The 14,680-nt window shown below is 52.7% G+C and overlaps 1 protein-coding gene across 8 annotated transcripts in view; it reads left to right on the forward strand.

Moving 5' to 3' along the window:
* ASCC2 (activating signal cointegrator 1 complex subunit 2) overlaps positions 1 to 14,680 on the forward strand; it is a gene marked incomplete at its 5' end in the record, with an annotated part of 50,534 nt that overhangs the window by 20,095 nt on the left and 15,759 nt on the right. For 7 of the 8 annotated variants that reach the window (XM_080717868.1, XM_080717869.1, XM_080717870.1 and 4 more), the window contains 7 exons: positions 5,812 to 5,886; positions 7,426 to 7,533; positions 7,716 to 7,784; positions 7,969 to 8,043; positions 9,208 to 9,388; positions 11,929 to 12,143; positions 12,976 to 13,095. In XM_080717868.1, coding sequence (XP_080573994.1) covers positions 5,812 to 5,886; positions 7,426 to 7,533; positions 7,716 to 7,784; positions 7,969 to 8,043; positions 9,208 to 9,388; positions 11,929 to 12,143; positions 12,976 to 13,095 — 843 coding nt within the window. The remainder of the gene's footprint in view (positions 1 to 5,811; positions 5,887 to 7,425; positions 7,534 to 7,715; positions 7,785 to 7,968; positions 8,044 to 9,207; positions 9,389 to 11,928; positions 12,144 to 12,975; positions 13,096 to 14,680) is intronic. The other variant, XM_080717875.1, reaches the window with a different exon arrangement.

A 14,680-nucleotide genomic window follows, 5' to 3' on the forward strand; every position in this document is an offset into this window, starting at 1 on the left:
CAAGCGTGCACCTCTGTGCCTGGCAGTACAGTGGAATTCTACTCAGCCATACCAAAGGAAGAGGATGTTCGACACACACAACTGTGGCACTGCCATCAAGTGAAAAAGTAAAGTGCAAGCCGGGCGTGGTGGGCACGCTTGTAACCCAGCGTTTGGGAGGCTGAGACAGGAGGATCACGGTTTGCAGACAGCCTCAGCTACTTAGGCCCTTTTCCACTCAGTGAGACCCTGTTTCCAAAATAAAGAATAAAAAACAGGGCCTGGGCCGGGTATGGTGGCGCACACTTGTAATCCCCACGCTTGGGAGGCGGAGACAGGAGGATCACGCAGGTTCGAAGCCAGCCTCGCTGGCTTAAGAGACCCTGTTTCCAAATAAAAACATAAAAAATAGGTGTCTGGGAGTGTAGCCCGGAGGTGGGAGGGTTTCCAGGAACCCCAGTACCACCAAGAAAAAAAGAAAATAGGGCCGGGGTATAACTTGGAATTAGAATGTCCCTGGGTTCCATCCCCAGTACCAAACAAACAAACAAACAAACAAACAAAAGTAAAATGCAGACAGTATGTATAGCACTCATGATATGCCAGTGTTTCATTTTTAAAAAGTGGAGCGAGAGCAAGGGGTGTGGTTCAATGGTAAAGCACTTTTTTAGTATGTTCCAGACCCTGGGTTCCAACCCCAGCCCTGTAGAAAGAAAAAAAGGCAGGGGAATATATCATGTGTATACTTTATTATTTATGCATAAATATATACAGATCTTTGGAAAATTCCACAAAGATAAACTAATGACAGTGGTTGTGAGGAACATAATTGGAGAAGGGAGACTTCACTTTATATTTTATATTTTTTGAGGTTTGTTTTGTTTGTTTTTTCATTGTTTTCTGTTTTGCAGTACTGGGGATGGAGCCCAGGGGTATTCTACCTCCAAGATTCACCCCCAGCCCCTATTATTTATTTATTTATTTTGCAGTGCTGGGCATGGAACCCAAGGGCATTCTACCTCCGAGCTACACCCTCAGCCCTATTTTTTTTTTTTTTTTTTTTTTTTTTATATTTTGGTGGCACTGGGGTTCCTGGAAGCCCTTCTACCTCCGGGCTACACTCCCACGGGCTACACTCCCAGACCTATTTTTTAACTTTTTTATGTGGAAACAGGGTCTCCTAAGCCAGCGAGGCTGGCTACGAACCATCGCGATCCTCCTGTCTCCGCCTCCCAAGCACGGGGATTACAAGCGTGCGCCACCACGCCTGGCTGTTTTTTTATTTTTTATTTTGAAACATGGTCTGAGTTTCAAAGGGCCTCACTCAGTAGCTGAGGCTGTCCGTGATCCGCAGTTCTCCTGTTTCAGCCTCTGAAGGCTGAGATTACAAGCATGTGCCACCCTGCCCAGTTACTTTTTGAGTTTGGAACTACGGGAATGTGTTCATTTATAAAACCACGGGGCAAAGGGACAAAGGGACACACTGGGACACACTGAGTAGATGTGAGAGGAAGGGAAGGTTGGAAGAGGGCGGAGCAAAGCTGGTGTGGTGTCGCTCTCATTTCATTATCTGGGCAGCTGTGACAGAAGGATCACAGTTTTAAGGCCAGTATGCAGTAATTTATCTAGCAAGAACTTATTATTTTTTTTTTTTTTTTGGTACTGGGGATGGAAGCCCAGAGGCCTTCTACCTCTGGGCTACACTCCCAGACCTATTTTATGTTTTATTTGGAAACAGGGTCTCTTAAGCCAGCTGAGGCTGGCTTCGAACCTGCATGATCCTCCTGTCTCCGCCTCCCAAGCGCAGGGATTACAAGCGTGCGCCACCACGCCTGGTTTAGTCTTTTAACTTTGAAACAGGGTCCCACTGAGTTGCAAAGGGCCTCACTAAGTAGCTGAGGCTATCTGTGAACCACTATCCTCGATTACACGGGTACGCCATCATGCCTGGGGCGACATTATTTTATTTTATTTTATTTTATTTTTTTAAAGGCTGGGGGTAGTTGGGTTTGGCTGAGTGTGGTATAGTCCATGTCTATAATCTCAGTACTTGGGAGGCTGAAAAAGGAGGATCACGGGTTTAAGACCAATCTCAGCTATGTGTCAACACTTTTAGCAACCTAGAAGACTATTTCAAAATAGGAAGTAAAAAAAAAAACGGGCTGGGATGTTGCTTGGAGGTAGAATGCCTCTGGGTTTCAGTCTTCCATAAACACACACACACACACACACACACACACACACACACACACACACCCGGGGTGTAGTTTGGAGGTAGTTCACCCCTAGTAGTAACATGCATAGAAAGTGCCGCCCAAGTGACACACCCTTCCAGAGAGCCATGGGCTGGAGTGGCTGCATGTGCCAGCGTGAATTCCTGTTCTCTGCCACAGCTGGCACAGGCTGGGCCAGCTACAGATTATTTGGGCATCAAAGGCAGGATCACAGCCGGGCGTGGTGGCGCTTGGGAGGCGGAGACGGGAGGATTGCACAGGTTCGAAGCCAGCCTCGCTGGCTTAAGAGACCCTGTTTCCAAATAAAAAATATTAAATAGGTCTGGGAGTGTAGCCTGGAGATAGAAGGGTTACATCCCCAGTACCACAAAAGAAAAAAAAAAAAAAAAGGCAGGGTTACGCTGGGCGTGGTAACGCACTGTGACAGGAGGATCGCACAGGTTCAAGCCAGCCTCAGCTACTAAGTGATGCTATCAACAACTTAGTGAGACCCTGTTTCCAAAAAAGTATAAAATAGGTCTGGGAGTATAGCCTGGAGGTAGAAAGCCTCTGGGTTCCACCCCCAGTACCACCACCAAAAAAAAAAGGCAGGGTCACTTTCAGTCAACATGCTTCCTCCCCACCCCAGCTGAAAGTTGGATGGGGCTCTTTCCCTTCTTTGCAGTCCCTTGCAAGAAGCCCCCTCTCCAGAACTTACCCCCATCTCCAAAGACCCTCAGAGCCATCCGTGATCCATGTGAGGAGACACCGTAATGAAATAAAATGCTCTGGGGAGTGCAAACACACAGGGCGCAAAATTCTAAGAATAATACAATCTCTTGTAATTTTTTTTTTTTTTTGGTGGTACTGGGGGTGGAACCCAGGGGCTTTCTACCTTTGGACTATACTCCCAGACCTATTTTATACTTTATTTGGAAACAGGGTCTCACTAAGTTGCTGAGAGCCTCACTAAGTAGCTGAGGCTGGCTTCAAACCTGTGCGATCCTCCTGTCTCAGCCTCCCAAGCGCAGGGATTACAAGCGTGCGCTACCACGCCCGGCTTCTCGAGATTTTAATTTTCTACTTTTCTATAGTTTCCAAATTTCTACCACCACATGCCTCTTTTATTATCATGAGATACCTCTTGCTGGGCATGGTGGTTCATGCTTGAGATAGGAGGATCACAGTCTTGAGGACAACCTTAGCAAATTAATGAGGCCCTCAGCAATTTAATGAGACCCCGTGGTGGTACACACACATAATCCTAGTACTTGGAATGTTCAAGGCCAGCCTCAACAACTTATCGAGGCCTTTAGCAACTTAGTGAGACCCTATTTCAAAATAAAAAATAAACTAGGGCTGGGTGTGGTGGCACATGCTTGTAATCCCAGCATTCAGGAGGCTGAGACTGGAGGGTTGTGGTTCGTGGGCAGCCTCAGCTCCTTAGTGAGGCCCTCTGCAATTTAGTGAGACCCTTTTCAAAATAAAGAATAAAAACAGGGTTGGGAGTGTAGCTCAGAGGTAGAAGGCCCCTGGGTTCCATGTCCAGTACTGCAAAAAAGAAACAGTTTCACTAAGTTGCTGAAGCTGACTACAACCTGTGATTTTCCTGTCTCAGACTCCCAAGTACTGGGATTACAAGCGTGGGCCACCATGCCTGGATTGACCTTTTTATTTTGAAACATAATCTTTCTGGGTCTTGCTAACTAGCTGAGGCTGACCTCCGATCTGAGATCCTCCGGTCTCAGTCTCCCAAGTACCAGGATTAGAGGCGTCCCTTGCTGGTCCACATTCTATTCTGACACGCCCTGGGAGGCTGACCAGCCCTGGGGTCTGATTTGGGGCTGGAGCACCAGCTGCCCTCTCTGGCTTGTGCCAGCACTAGATCAATGTTTTATTGAATGGGTGAGACAGTGGCAGAAAGGACGGACGGATGGGAGGGACACAGAGTGGGCAGCTCCCAGCAGCTGCGAGGATGGCGGGGAGAGACGCAGCAAAGGCGGCAAGCAGAGGCCACTGAGGAGGGCCAGCGCCTCCCGCTGCCAGGCCGTGTGCAGCTGCCAGCAACTTCAAGCTGGCCCGGGAGGCCCACGCCTGTGCCCGTTTCTGTTGTGCACAAGGAAGATGCTCGTGGTGTCAAGTGGACAGAGTGGCCTCCCTCCCTGCCCCTCCTTGCCCTCCTCCGTCCCAGCAAGATGCTTCTGTGGCTTCTTTGGTAAAAGCCCCAGTGGCTGCCACCGTCAGCAGAGTAAAAGCCGGAGCCGACAGCTCCTCGTGACCTCCTTCCGCCGAGAGTCGCCTCTCGGTGTCCCCGGCTCCTCGTCCTGCTGCTCTGCTGTCCTGCTGTCCTGACCCCCTGCTCCGTGGCCTGCTCCACTCTCTGGCGCAGACACACTCGGGACCTTTGGGTGCTCCACTGGCCTGCTGAGGACGCCCTCCTGCCGCCCTTCGCTCCCTGCAAGGCTCCTGCTCCCCTTCCCTAACGTGGGGTCTCACTCGGTTTCGCAAGCTGGCCCTAGACTCAAGCGATCCTCCTTGAGTAGCTAGCACTACAGGCTACGCACCTGCCCGGCTCATGTTACATATGTTATTTTTAATTTTACAAGGGTTATTAAAAACCATGCTCACTGGATTAACTTATAAGACCCGCGTAGACAGTATGATTGACGTAAACTGTGAGCACATTTAGCTTGTTTTGAACAAATACAAATATTGTGTTGACATTTTCATGTTAAAATACCTTCCATGTAGGGTGTGTGTGTGTGTGTGTGTGTGTGTGTATGTGTGTGTGTGTGTGTGTTTTACTGGGGATTGAACTCAGGGACATTCTACCTCTGAACTACACCCTAGCCCTATTTTTTTTCTTTTTTTGTGGGTCCGGGGATGGGACCCAGGGGTATTCGACCTCTGAGCTACACCCCAGCCCTATTCTTTATTCTTTGTTTTGAAACAGGGTCTCACCGAGTTGCAGAGGGCCTCACTAAGTAGCTGAGGCTGTCCGCGAACTACAATCCTCCAGGTCTCGGCCTCCCGATGCTGGGATGACGAGCGTGCCCACCACGCCCGGCTCCTGTTTTATTTTTTATTTTTGAAACAGGGTCTTGCTAAACTGCTGAGGGTCTCACAAAATTACTGAGGCTGGCCTCAGACATGTAATGCTCCTGTCTCCGCCTCCTAAATACTGGGATTTTAGGCATGTACCACCACACGTGGCTTAAAACAACTTTTAAAGATTCCAAATCATGCCCAAAGTAGAGCTTTTTCTTTATATTCCTTAGAGAATATAAGAAATTGTAAATGCTCATTTTGGTGCACATAAAGCTGCCGGCTTTTGAGCAAGAAGGAATGATAATCTTGTACATGTCGCTCAAGCCTCAGCAGGCGGCCCTCTGGGTGCTCTCCTAGAGTGGACGCGGCCACAGTCACTTCCCAGGAGGCTGGCGGTGGGACCAGCCCAGCGGGCCAGTCTTGGGCTTGGGAAGTACCAGGGTGTCCCAGAAGGAAATGGCCCTAGGAGCAAGAAGTGGGTCTTTCGCTCCCTGGGTTGGCTTTTGGTTTTCTAATGAAAACGTGGTATTTAGAAACTAATCCAGCGTGTTACCCACCTGTGCCTCCACAGACTAGCTTCCTTTTATGAAGTGGCAATTCCGGAAATGGAGTCTGCAATTAAGAAGAGGAGGCTTGAAGACAGCAGGTGAGGCGGGGACAGAACTAAAAGAGAGTGGGAAAGGGAGGCCCCAGCACAGGCACTGCCTCCCGCCGCAGCATCCCTGCCGTGGCAGCATCCCCGCCGCAGCAGCATCCTCACCGCAGCAGCATCCCCCCACAGCAGCATCCCCCCACAGCATCCCTGGTGCAGCATCCCCGCTGCTGGGCGCCTTCCGCCGGCAGCATCCCACCTCACAGCTTCCTGGCCTTCAGTTTGGTTTTTATTTCCTTCACTCCCAAGATTTTTTTTTTTTTTGTACTGGGAATCCAACCCAGAGCATTGTGCAGGCCAAGCACGTGCTCTACAACTGAGCAGTACCGCCAGCCCTTAAGACTCTGTGTGTGTGTGTGTGTGTGTGTGTGTGTGTGTGTGTGTGTGTGTGTGTTACGGGAGAGTGAATCCAGGGGCATGCTACCTCTGAGCTATACCAAAAGCTTTTTCCTTGGGTGGGAAACAGGGTTTTGCTAAATGTCTGAGGCTATTCTCAAACCTGTGACCCTCCTGTCTCAGCCTCCCAAGTACCAGGATTATAGGTGTGGGCCACCACATCTGGTTTATTTTGATTTTGAATTTTGAAACCGGGTCTCGATAAGTTGATGAGAGTCACTACTTGCTGAGGCTGTCCTCAAACCTGCGATTCTCCTGTCTCAGCCTCCCAAGTACTGGGATTACAGGTGTGCACCACCCTGACCAGTTTAATACTTTTTGTTTTTTGAGGTACTGGGGATGGAACCCAGGGGCATTCTACTTCTGAGCTATATCCCTAGCCCTAATTTTTATTCTTTATTTTGAAACAAGGTCTCACTAAGTTGCAAAGAGCCTTACTAAGTAACTGAGGCTGTTCATGAACTGAGATCCTCCTGTCTCAGCCTTCCAAATGCTGAGATTACAAGCGTGTGCCACCATGCCCAGCTGACAATACTTTTTTTTTTTTTTTTTTTTTTTTTTTTTTTTTGCGGTACTGGGGGTGGAACCCAGGAGCATTCTACCTCTGAGCTACACCTACAGCCCTATTTTTTAGTCTTTTGTTTTTGAAACAGAGTCTCACTTGAGTTGCAGAGGGCCTCACTAAGTAGCTGAGGCTGTCTGGGAACTGCAATCTTCCAGTCTCCACCTCCTAGATGCTGGAATTATAAGCGTGCACCACCATGCCTGGCTAATACTTTAAAAAAAAAAAAAAAGTGCTCTTAGGAATTTGTGTGAGGACCTCAGAAGAAAGATTTTGACAAGTAGAGGTTAAGTATTAAATGCACAAAGGAGATTAGTTCCAAAGTTCAGTTTGATAATTAAGTCCATTAACCCAATGCCCCTAAATAGCAGCAGTCAGTAGGATGGTGGCCCCTGCGTGGACCTCCCCTCAGGGCTTGCTCCAAGCTGTGGTGACCGCCCCACTGGTCCTGAGCCTGTCCCTAGAGCCAGCTGACCACCCAGACACAGACGTGAGGCCTTCTCAGCCCTAGGAAGAGTTCCCTCGATGCCTTTTTGTCTCCTGAGTCTGTTTCTTTTTTCCTCTGGCCACCCAAGGCTGCTCAGTGACCTGTGGCAGAGGCTCTCCCACTCGAAGAAGAAGCTCGTGGAGGTTTTTCACATAATCCTGAACCAGATCTGCCTCCTGCCCATCCTGGAGAGCAGGTAACCGCGTAGAGCCCTTCCCTGGCGCCGCAGGCGTGTTCCCAGCGCTCGCTCGGGGAGTGGCCGAGATGGGGACCCCTTTCCTCCAGCTGGCCAGAGCCCTGCAGGGGGGAGGGGACCTGGAAGGGCCTGCAGACCATCCTGCACCGCGTGGGCTCATCTTCCCTGGTGTCCCGTTCCAGCCGTGACAACATTCAGGGCTTCATTGAAGAGTTCCTTCAGATCTTCAGCTCCTTGCTGCAGGAGAAGAGGTGAGCACGGCGGAGCTGGGACCCGAGGGGGCAGGCCCGTGACGCCTTACCCAGAGTGCCTTGCGCCTGGCTCAGCGCGCTTAGGCGTCAGATGCTGGCTGGGTGGGTAGCAGACCCAGGGAGTGACCTGTGGCAGGAGTCCCTGTGACCCAGCCTATGCCTCCTGCCTGCTCTCTGCCCCCAGGTTCCTCCGGGACTATGACACGCTCTTCCCTGTGGCTGAAGACGTTAGCTTGCTGCAGCAGGCCTCGTCGGTCTTGTATCCTCCTTCCACAGCCTCTGGGGCCGGCCTGGCCTGCCGGGCTCCCACCTGGTCGGCCCAGGACACACGGGCCAGCCAGCTGCCCTTGAGCCCCACCCAGGCCCCAGCCTCGACGGTCGTGCCAGTGCTCAGGCCAAGGGACATACAGCCCTGCTTCCTCTGGGTGACTCTGGAGCATCTGGGCCTGGGCCACCAAGTTGGGTTAGGCCCGCCCTCCTACCTCACCATGCAGGGGAGGACCAGGAAACCGGCAGTTAGCGGGCGCTGTGCACGAGGAATTCAGATGGCACTCACCAGCAGAGGTCAGGGTGAGGGGGTCTGAAGGAAGTGATGTCAGCTGAGCACAAAGGACCAGGAGATGACCAGGCCGAGAGCTGAGGGTGGCGACAAGTGTTCCTGGAGGTTGGAGGACAGAAAACTAGCTTCTCAGAAGGGCGTCAGGCACATGGCGGGTGGTCTGGGGGCCACAGAACTACACAGCCCTGGGCGACCCTCGCTGAGAAGCTTGGCTCTGTGCTGTAGGCGCTGCGGGATGCCAAGGCTGTGGGCAGGACGTGATAAGCAGGAGGACTGCACTGGCCGGGGGCCGCGGGAGGCCCGGGGTCAGAGAAGAGGCTGCTGCAGGTTCCAGGGGGGGTGGTGGGTTTGAATAGAAGCGGAGTGAGGGTGTTGGGGTGACTCTTGGGCCTCTCACTTGGCAGTGCCCAGGTGGTAGGTAGGAGCAAGCCTATGGGCCACTGTCATGGCTGGGCAGGTTGCTCAGTCCTGCCTCAGGGACACCTGTGGGCTCCCAGCCTCCGCAGAATCTCCTCAGCTGGCTGGACAGGAAGCCCAGTGAGCTTGGCCCTGGGCTGTCCACCTAGAGGTCTGTGCAAAGGAGGAGCTATCCTAGGACACAGTCCTAGTCCTGCCCTGGTCCTGCCCTGCCCACAGCTACTCTCTACTGAGTGACAGGTGCTGGGGTGCATGGCTAGCACAGCTGTGGTCTGACCCAGTGCCCATGCAACCCAGGTGCCCACGACACCCTCTACAGCATCCCAAGAAGTCCTTGGCAAGAGCCACATGGTCTGATGCTGGGAGAGACTGAGAAATAGCATAGTCTCAAGCTGGAGAGGCTGAGAGGGCTGCGAATGAGAAAGAGCCCTTAACATGGCCTCCTAGGGACGAGACTCGGGCTGCTTACATCATTCAGGCGGTGGAGAGCGCCTGGGAAGGTGTGGACAGAAGGAAAGCCCCGTCGCTGGCTGAGGATCCCCATGGGGATTCTAATGGGGTCATGCTGACAGCAGAGCCAGACAGTCAAGCGCCGTCACATCTGGGGAACTTGGAGGAAGAGGAGGAGGTGTGTGTCTGGGGCGCTGCCCACTTGCTCTCGGGCTCTCGTGGCCCTGCTGAAAGGGTAGGACCTCCTTTGTTCCTGTGCTTAGGGAAAAGGTTGCTATTGCTATTGACAGCCTGGAGTTACTGGTCTGCGGGGCCTGGAGGCAGCAGACTGAGGCCTTACTAGACTAGGCAGGAAGAGCCTCAGTTTCCCCTCTACAAGATGAAGGGATGGAGCTTTATCTGTGTGTGGTGCCTACCCCAGCCCCTGCTCCAGCAGGTAAAAGTGAAGCTCTTTTGCCGCCTGCTCCCACATCTTGCTCTCCTGGGCAGCCCCTCTGTGGACTGCGGGGTGCCACTGAACAAATTTGGGGTCTGGCGCTTCCTCGCTAATGGGCAGACCTGTGGCTGTACTGCAGGGCCCTGACCCAGCACTCTCCCCTGCATGTTGGGGCAGCGCAGTGGAGGGATGGAGGCCCGCCACAGGGACTCCAGTGGAGGGATGGAGGCCCGCCACAGGGACTCCAGTGGAGGGATGGAGGCCCGCCACAGGGACTCCAGTGGAGGGATGGAGGCCCGCCACAGGGACTCCAGTGGAGGGATGGAGGCCCGCCGCAGGGACTCCAGTGGAGGGATGGACCGCAGGGACTCCAGGCACCTCAGGTGTGGCCTTTTCTGCTGCTGACCTTGCGTGGCCTTGGCCCCACCACTCCCATCAGCCTTGCTTCCCCATCAGCAAAGTGGAGGCAGATGTGGTGCCCACTTCCAGGAACGCTCCGAGCCCCATTGGCCCTCTGGCCCGTTAACCAGTGGTTCTTCCTGTGAGACCCCAGACACCAAGGTTCTCCCAGGGCCTTCAGGATGAGTCTTCTCCACATGTTCCCACCCTCTTCTAGCTTTGGCTTCTCTGAGTCATGAAGGATCTTTATTTTTCATTTTTGCAGTGCTGAGAATTGAACCTAGGGCATTATGCATGCTAAACATGCACTGTACTTCTGAGCTCACCGCCAGCCCTTTACTACTACTACTACTACTACTACTACTACTATTATTATTATTGTACTGGGGTTGGATTATAGGGACATTCTACCTCCAAGCTACCCCCTAGCTCTATTTTATTTTCTTTTATTGTTCTGAAGGTTGAACCCAGGGGCATTCTACCTCTGAGTTGCATCCCCAGCCTTGCAGAAGGCCTAAGTAGCTGAGGCTGGCCTCGAACCCAGATCCTCCTGTCTCAGCCTCTCAAGTACTCGGATTACAAGCGTGTACCACTATGCCTGGCTTTTTATTTTTATTTTGAAACAGGGTCTCACTAAGTTGCTGAGAGTCGCACTACTTGCTGAGGCTGTCTTTGAACATGTGATCCTCCTATCTTAGCCTCCCAAGTACTGGGATTACAAGTGTGGGCCACTGCGTCTGGCTTATTATTGTTTTGATTTGTCGGCTTCCTTTCAGAGATTAACAGAATTAAGCTGCACTGAGTAGTATATAAAGGGAATCTCCCTTACTAGAAATAATCTAATTAAAGCCAGTTGTGGTGGCGCACGCTTGTAGTCCCAGTACTCGGGAGGCTGAGACAGGAGGATCCCAGGTTCATGACCAGCTTCAGCTACTAAGTGAGGCCCTGTTTCAAAATAAAGAATAAAAAAATAGGCCTGGGGGTGTAGCTTGGAGGTAGAATGTCCCTGGGTTCAATTCCCAGTACTGCAAAAAAATTTTTTAATTAAAAAATAAAAGATAGAACATGGCTGCTCTTTCCTTCGAACCTCAGCCATCCTGTGAGAGTTGGTGAAGGACCTTGGTCAGCAGGACGGTCTGCAGTCCTTAGTAGGACAGTCTGCAGTCCTTACGGCGCACTTGTCTGCACGTGCTCAGTGGCTGGTGCACGTCATTTCTGTGAACCAGTTGGAACAACTCCACACGGTGGATAATTACCACGTTCACTTTATGAGGAGGAAACTGGCCAGGCGTGATGGTTCACACCTGTGATCCCAGTGCTCAGGAGGCTGAGACAGGAGGACCTCAGGTTCGAGACCAGCCTTCGCAACTTAGCAAAAGCCTGTTTCAACATAAAAAAGTAAAAGAGGCTGGAGGTGTAGTCCAGAGGTAGAATGACCCTGGGTTCAATCCCTAGTACCAAAAAACAATAAAATAAAATAGGGCTATGGGAGAATGTCTCTGGTTCTATCTCTAGTACCAAAAAAGAAAATTAATTAATTAATGGAGCTGGAGTGTAGCTCAGAGGTAGAATGCCCCAGGGTTTAGTCCCCAGTACCAAAAAAAAAAAAAATGCAGTAAATAAGGAGGAAACTGAGGTTCATAGAGGAAGGGCCCTGCCCAAATCCACACAGCTAGAAACAGCCCCCCTGTGAGTCGCAGGGCCCCCTCTTCACAGCGGAGGAAATGGCGGCTCAGAGAGATGAGGCGCTTGGGTAAGCGGGAAGCCAGCCGGGAGACTCCCGAGGCCCCGAAAGCCACGCCCAGGCCGTTCGCTGGGCTCAGCCTCCCCTTCGCCGGGCTCAGCCTCCTTCCCTCCCTCCCTCTGGCTCTTGCTTGGCCCAGTGCTTGGGAGCAGCGGCCGCCCCGGGCCCTGCCGTGGACGGCGTGGAGCTGGACTCGCTCATCTCCCAAGTAAAGGACCTGCTGCCAGACCTGGGCGAGGGCTTCGTCCTGGCCTGCCTGGAGCACTACGGCTACGACCCGGAGCAGGTGATCAACAACGTCCTGGAGGAGCGGCTGGCCCCCGCCCTCAGCCAGCTGGACCGCCACCAAGACAGGTGGGCAGAGCCCGGGCCCGCCGCCTCCACCATTCCTTCCCATTCCTTCCCGCGGCTCAGAACAGGCCTGCTCTCCCTTTCCGGCTGCTGGGATTTGCAGCGTTTAAACTAATGCCCTCTTGGGGGGAACAGCCCCCACCCCTGTGGGGTGCTTAGCACACCGCTGGGGTCTCTGCTCCACTTGCAGGAAGACCAGTTAAAGTCAGAGCTGCTGAGCCCTTCAGACCCTGCGCTCCTGCTCTGCCCCGGCCTTACCACCTTCCCTCATACTTGCGCTTTCTCAGTTGGGCCACTGCTGAGGACAATGGGTGGGTTTTCTGTGGAAAGGTGTTTACTGAAGGAATGAGTGAAGGCAGCTCTGCTTTTGGACAAGTCTCTCAGCCTCTCTGGACCCCATTTCCCAGATGAGGACGCTGAGGCGCAAGGAGTCTGAGGAGGGCCAGGTGTGGCTCAGAGCACATGCTCGGCAGGCATGAGGGCCTCAGTTCAGTCCCCAGCACCAAAGCAGAGGTTGAGGGCCTCCGAAGCCCTGCCTCACATTCACTGAGTGCTGGGGCTTTGAAAGTAGAGCAGAGAAGCCGGGCGTGGTGGCGCACGCTTGTAATCCCGGTGCTTGGGAGGCTGAGACAGGAGGATCATGGGACCATGGTTCCCGAGCCGCCTCAGCTACTTGAGGCTCCGGTGTTGGTCCAGTGTTTCTCTGCTAGGGATGGTGTCTCAAACTTTGGGAATCTGTAAACTAGCAAAGCAAGTGCATGGTGCACAGAGACCGCGGGGAGTGTCGCTGGTGGTGCTGTCGGGCCCACAGACTGATTTCTGTGCTGTACTCCAGACAGGCGAGGCCAGACCCCACGCCCCTGCTCACATCTCGACACAACGTCTTCCAGAACGATGAGTTTGACGTGTTCAGCAGGGACTCGGTGGACCTCAGCCGGGTGCACAAGGGCAGGAGGTGAGTGGACGGGCATGGGAGGGAGAGGCCGCTGCGCTGCAGAGCTGGGGCACGGGCTTCCCCTGTGCGCTCCCAGCGGGGAGCAGGTTGTGTAATGATTGCGCTTCCGGCTCCAGCTGTGCCCATGAATCACGTTAATAGCAAAAGGCCAAAGGGATCAAAATCTGTCCCCACTTCTCATATCTTTTCCTGTGTTGACCGTCGACACTGCAGTTGGCCGAGCTGGGCAGTGTTTCCCAGAAGCCACTCTTGGACCTGATTTCCCCAGGCTGTGACAGGCCGGGGCAATGCCTGACTCACCCTGAGTGAGCGTTTCCAAAGGGGAACACATTCTATTTTAAGTTCTTTTTATTTATTTTTACTATATGTCCTTCCTACTTTTTCAGCACTGAAAAATCTATTTATGACTTCTTTATTCATTCAACAAATATCTGTTGGGTACTTACAGCGTTCTAGGCCCTGGGTTAATTAGGTTCTGGAGCTGTAGTGAGGCGTGAAGCAGACACAGACCGTGCGCACATGGAGTTGACGTGAATCGCTTGTCAGACAAGCACCTGGCAGATAGAACAAGGGCTGCTAGGTGGAGAGTCGGACTTCTGCCACCTCTGGCAGGAAAGGCAGAGAAGACGATGTGGAACAGAGGAGGAAGAGGAGGAAGGAGATGCTTCCCCATTAGACTGAACCACAGAGCAGTGGCCCCAAATCCGTCCTGAGTGGCGAGAGTCCCAGACAGGCCTTATGTTTCAAAAAGATCACCGAGCCTTGGAATGGTCACCCAACAGAGGGCCCAAGAATCAGTGGCAGTGGCAGAGGGATGGCCGCCAAGTCGAAAAGGGCAGAATAAGACACTGGCAGGCTGGGCATGGTGGCACATGCCTGTGAGCCTAGTACTGGGTGGCTGAGATAGGAGGATTGCAGCTGGAGGCTGGCCTCAGCAGTACAGCAAGCCTCTCAGCAACCTAGCAAGACCCTGTTTCAAAAACAGAAACATAAGCCGGGCCTGGTGGCACATGCTTGTAAGACAGGAGGGTCACAGGTTCAAGGATAGCCTCAACACCTTAGTGAGACCTTGTTTCATAATAATTTAAATAGGAATTGGGGGTGAAACTCAGAGGTAGAATTCCCCTGGGTTTGATCTTCAACACCAAAAACAAACATACAAAAACATAAAGGGATAGAGGTATAGCTCTTTGCTGGAATGCCAGCCAGGTTCAATCCCCAGCACCAAAAAAAAAAAAAAAAAAGATGTTGACAGTACTGTGCTAGTCTCCCAAAGTTCTGAAGTAGTGTCGATTCGTGCATCCCAGAAATCTGGGATCCCTGCACAAGTGCAGCCGCCTCTTGTGGCAGGAGCCTGGCACAGAAGTGCAGGCTGCCACTTCACTTAGGGCCCGGTGCTCTCGTCTGCCCTCGGGCTGCCCAGTGCTGGAAGCTTGGCAGGGAGTAGGCTCAGGGCAGCCCTGAAGCCATCTGGCTGGCTGGCAGGAAGCATTTGTGAACTGCTTAGTCACACACATTGCGGCACCCCGGATCCCAGGCCAGAGGCGTTGTCCTGCGGTGGTGGCCACCGGGCCAGGCCAGCATG

Source organism: Muscardinus avellanarius, assembly GCF_963383645.1.
Source record: "Muscardinus avellanarius genome assembly, chromosome: 21".
NCBI classification, from domain to species: Eukaryota; Metazoa; Chordata; class Mammalia; order Rodentia; family Gliridae; genus Muscardinus; species Muscardinus avellanarius.